We start from the raw sequence: 5,270 nt of genomic DNA on the forward strand, positions 1-5,270 counted from the left end.
TTCTTACATTACAAATTAATTCTTCTTTGTTTAAGAGCTGAGTGTCTCATCATTAATTCTTATATCTAAATGCATTGTTATATTAGAAGATCTAATTATTATTATTATTATTCTTTTATTATACTCATATGCAAGCAGTGCTTATGACGAGTCTTTGTGTAATGTTAAATACAGACAAGTGTTGTTATACAGAAAGGAATGCTTAATGTTGAATGATATTTAAAATTATAACAGAAACCATGAAAAAATTAATGAAGATAAATTTTGATACTCACAATACAGATTTCCAGCCCAGAAACTATAAATTAAATCAGATAGTAGATTCATCTAAAGATATCTAACGTGACTCACCACCTAACGAACTCATCCACCCAACGAACTCCTATTTTTTCCATGAATCCCTGCAACTCTTCAACTTCAACCACCCACCATGCCACCCAACGAAGCAATTATAGAGCAAGCGATCGCTCAATTGAATCGACAATTGATTCCTAAATATGCTGAGGTTTCAAAGGAATTCGGAATCAATCGCGTTACCTTGATGCGGCGGTTCAAAGGTCAACAGGTCTCCAGAACAGAGGCAACATCAATCTACTGTCAGAATCTCACAAATACTGAAGAACAACACCTCCTATTTCATATTAATCAGTTATCCGATCGCGGCTTCCCTATGACACCTCAAATACTGCGCAATTTTGTATTTGAGATCACCAAAATGCAAGTAGAAATCAACTGAGTGTCTTGCTTTTGTGAGCGGCATAAAGCAAAGATCAAGAGCGTCTATCTTCGTGCTCTGGATCAAAAGAGAAAGCAGGCAGATAATAGCTACTATTTTGAACACTTCTTTGCTCTTGTAATTGCAGTTTTTTTGCTTCTTTTCGTGTGCAATTCCATGAGCTTTTTGCTGACTTCTATGAATAGTTGCAGGAGAAAATCAAGCAGTATAATATTCTACCTCAGAACACCTACAATTTTGATGAAAAAGACTTTCTTCTTGGCCTCCTTCATACCCTCAAGCGAATCGTTTCAATAGAAGCTCTCAAACGGAAGCATACAATTGGAGCAGTGCAGGATGGCAGTAGAGAATTCATTTCTCTGCTTGCTGGTATTTGTGCAGATGGAACTACAATTCCACCTCCACTCATTTACCATGGGGAATCAAGAGATATGCAAGATACATGGCTTGAAGATTTTGATCCTAAAAAGAATCAGGCATACTTCGCTGCTTCAGAAAATGGATGGAGTAATGATGAATATGGGTTAACCTGGCTGAAACAGGTGTTTGATCCTCATACAAAGCAAAAAGCAAGAAATCATTACCGCCTGCTTATATTAGATGGCCATTCATCTCATATAAATATGGCATTCATTGATTATGCGGATCAGAATCGAATTTTGCTTGCTATTCTTCCTCCCCACTCTACACACGGTTTACAGCCGCTAGATGTTGGAATATTTGGGCCCACTTTGCAAAGGCATATTCAGATCAACTAGATTCCTATACATGTTCTGGGCTATGGCTTTTATTCAGACTACAAAGCGAGATTTTTGGCGATTATTTCGTGCTGCATGGGAAATCTCTACAACTGCGGAAAATATCAAATCTGCCTTCATGGCCACTGGCATACATCCTATAGATCCTGCCCGCGTTCTCAAAAAGATTCAACCACGTCCACTTACACCCCCGGAACTGCTTCAGCAGCGTACACCTACATCTATACGAGCTTTGCGAGGCCTGATAAAGCAGGCAAGTCAACGTCACCGCCGACTTTCAGTTGATATTAAAAAAATTCTCCGCGCTGGGGAGAATATTGCTCTGGACAGAGAGGTTCTCTTAATAGAGAATAAGAATCTTCAGACTGCTCTAAATAATGAGAGAAGGCGACGCAAACGGGGTAAGTGTATGGGGTTGCTTAATCCATCAAATCCCTCACTTGCTCAATTCTTTTCTCCCACAAAGGTGCAGGCCGCGAGGGAGCAAGCAGATGCTAATGAAACTGCGAAAATCGATGATCAGGCACGCAAGGAGGATATGAAGCTTCAATGAGCGATTCTTCATGAGCAAAAGCAGGCAGAGCTCATGGAGCGGAAGGAACAACGTGAGAAGGAACGTTTAGAAGCTGCTCAACGCCGTGAGGAGGCCAAAGCTGCAGCTGCAGCTAAACGTTGTATAGAGAAGCAACGGCGAGATGAACAGAAGCTTCAACTGCAAAAAGAGAAGGAAGAACGTGCTGCTAAACATCATGAAGCACAGTTGGCAAAGAAGGCACTCGCGGAGGCCTCAAAGAGGCCTACAAGAAGATCAACAGTGGGCTCAAAACACCGTAGAAGCTCTATACAACCTTCTAAAAGCGGTAATAAGTGCCGCACGCAGGCCCCCCCAGTGGAATCAAATGATATTCCTTCTCTGAAACCTTCTACACCGCGATCCGATTCAACCGTTTCAAAACCACGAGTTTCACGTTCCGGGCGGATTATTAGGCCAAGCAATCGTTCTCTGAATTAATCATATATATTTATATGATGTATTCTACATATAGTTTTAATCTTTAATAAATAATATTAATATCTTCTTGCATTGTTGTGCTACAGTTGAAAATTAACGGCTCTATAGAGCGCTTTTTGGAGTTCGTTGGGTGGATGAGTTCGTTGGGTGGTGAGTCACGTTACTTAACAAGTTCACATTTTTTTATTTTAGAAACTGAGAAGTTGACTCTGAATGTAATGTTGTTCTTTTGTGAATTTCAAACTCATGTGCTTTGAATCCTCACATCAAGGCGCTATTTGATGATTGCATTATTCATTCAACCACCGGGGCTTAGAAGATCTGAATGTCTATTGTTAAATATATAAATCATCATGTTTAAACATCTGTGACAATCAACTTTATTTATAAAAAGGCCTAAATGTCTACAAAGCTGTAATGTTGTGAATAGTGTTTACAAAGAATTTTGATAAAGTTTAATATTACAATGCTGTGAATAATATTTGCAAGAGATCTGAGTGTTTATAAGTATATCTTTAAAATTATATATTTTTAAATACTGAAATGAGTTATCAACAGATCTACAATCATTCATTGTATTTGAATATAATGAATGATAATTTAAATCTGTGAAGCATTTTTCAGCAGTAAATGCTATAGATAACTGAGTTGCAATGATGATTTATTGAAATGAGCACATTTATATTTATCATTTCTTCTACATTCATGCTTCATGAGATGCCTCTGAAGAAGAAACCCTTAATTCTCAACAAATACACAAAAAATCTTGCACTCTTTATCATGTGGAAATTGAAAGTGAGTATCAAATTAGACATCAATGGCCAGGTAATAAACTTATTATTGAATCAAATGTGGTATATTCATAACAGATTGAACAATGATGTATTAATAAAATTTCAACTTTGAATGAATCGTTATCTGAACAATCAATGTATATCAAAGTTTGTTATTCAACAATTTAACTCACTCTTTCTCAATTCTATATTTCAAGTCAAGACATTAAATTGATTGAATTGAATTCATCAGAAGAACATTTTACTAGCAGTTTATTTATTTAAATTTGAATACAAACTTCTAAAAGTAGATGAGTAGAACTGAGATAACATTGTCAAAATCATTATATTGTTTAAAAGTTTGAATAATCAATTGTATAATTAAAATGTAGAATATCTGAAATTTTCAATCTACAATGAATTCTGCACTGATTTTTATTTACTGAACAACAATCTGTTTCAATCCAATACACTTCACAATTGCAGAGGATTTCAATGAGTAAATATATATATATTGAACTACTCTACAGCATCTTCCATCTCTGAATCAGAATTGATAAACTGAGTTTCTCATATAAATGCAGAACATTTAAAGATTCTCAATAATTCAAATAAAATCATTACTGATTAAATTATTAGTGAAGTCTGCATACACTGTGATAAATCAGATCATTTTATAAATCAATATTCAAACACAATCATTCGACGGCTTTTAAATCATTCAGTTGATTGAAATTTTAAAAGGAAAAAGGTCTTTACTTTTATATAAATACACTGAAAACGATAGCGAACGATAGCCCTGATCGCAGGGAATCTCACGACACCCAGCAATCCCCAGTTGAGGTGGTGCTGGTGCCATGGTTGTGATGGAGGAAATCGTGGGACGCGCTGACGGACGCCCGCGAGAAGAAAACTCTGACAAGAGGCAGCAGCCCACCACATGTGGAGCAATATTGACACAGTTGAGCAATGTTCTTTGCAATGGGAGCGAAGATCCTGCCATCAACGGCAAAGGGAAGGAGGTAGTGGAGGAGGCAGCCAGGTTGGTGAGGGAGTTGAAGGTCAAACTGGGGGAGGTGATGCTGGCCAAGGTGGAAGACGCGACCGTGGCGACACGCGCACAACGCCAACCCGAAGGAGTGAAAGAAGCCAAACTGTCATCATGGGCCAAGGTCGCAGGACAGGGAATTCCAGAAAAACCAGTGCCTAACCGAACCCTCCGCGAGATTACTGTCCTACGCCGGGACTGCGAAGCCCTCCCAGCTGAGGAGGCCACCCCCCCAGCGATTGTGGCAGCCGTCAACGCCAGAATTGTGGATGTGACAAAGGGAAAGGTGCTTGCAGCAAGATGTCTCCCCAGTGGAGACATCATCCTGACAACCGACGCGAGGGAGACCAGGGAGGCCTTGACTAAGAGCAGCACATGGCTGGAAGTCTTGGGACAAAAGGCGAAGGCAAAGCACACCCTGTACCCAGTCATGGTTAAGGGAGTCCCAATGGGCAACACCAACTGGAAGGAGGAACAGCAAGCCATCAAGGCAATTTACGCACAGAATGAAGGACTCCGAAGAGGGGTACAAATTGAGAGACTGTCTCTACGACGGAATGCCAGCTTGCAGGCAAAGGTTGGGTCTCTTGTACTCAGCGTCACCTCGCCTCAGCAAGCCAACCTACTAGTAGACAATGGATTGATAATAGACAGCATATTTTGTGACGTTGAAATCTTCCACCGGGAAGCGCAGGTCACCCGGTGCTTTAACTGCCATGAGTATGGGCATACGGCCAGATTCTGCAGGCAGGCCAAAAGGTGCGGGTTCTGCGTGGCAAAAGAACATGACGACAAGGAATGGCCCAGCACGAAAAGCTGGGGGAACCACCCGAGGTGCGCAAAATGTAAGGGGACACCACCCAGCCTGGGTCTCTAAGTGCCCTGAAGAGGGAGAGGCATCAAGCAGTCTCGTACAGTCTAACCTGGGAAAGACCCCCTAGGT

At 40.3% G+C, this 5,270-nt stretch overlaps 1 protein-coding gene across 1 annotated transcript; it reads left to right on the forward strand.

Annotated features, from left to right (window-relative positions):
• Positions 1-430: 430 nt before the first annotated feature.
• HCAG_09011 (predicted protein) lies at positions 431-2,328 on the forward strand (the record flags this gene model as incomplete). Its single annotated transcript, XM_001536010.1, has 5 exons — positions 431-721; positions 922-1,278; positions 1,700-1,895; positions 2,118-2,228; positions 2,255-2,328. The coding sequence occupies 5 exons, from the start codon at positions 431-433 to the stop codon at positions 2,326-2,328; spliced, it is 1,029 nt and encodes a 342-aa protein (XP_001536060.1).
• Between the last annotated feature and the right edge of the window lie 2,942 nt (positions 2,329-5,270).

This window comes from Histoplasma capsulatum, genomic scaffold, assembly GCF_000149585.1.
Source record: "Histoplasma capsulatum NAm1 scaffold_15 genomic scaffold, whole genome shotgun sequence".
Taxonomy (NCBI): domain Eukaryota; kingdom Fungi; phylum Ascomycota; class Eurotiomycetes; order Onygenales; family Ajellomycetaceae; genus Histoplasma; species Histoplasma mississippiense.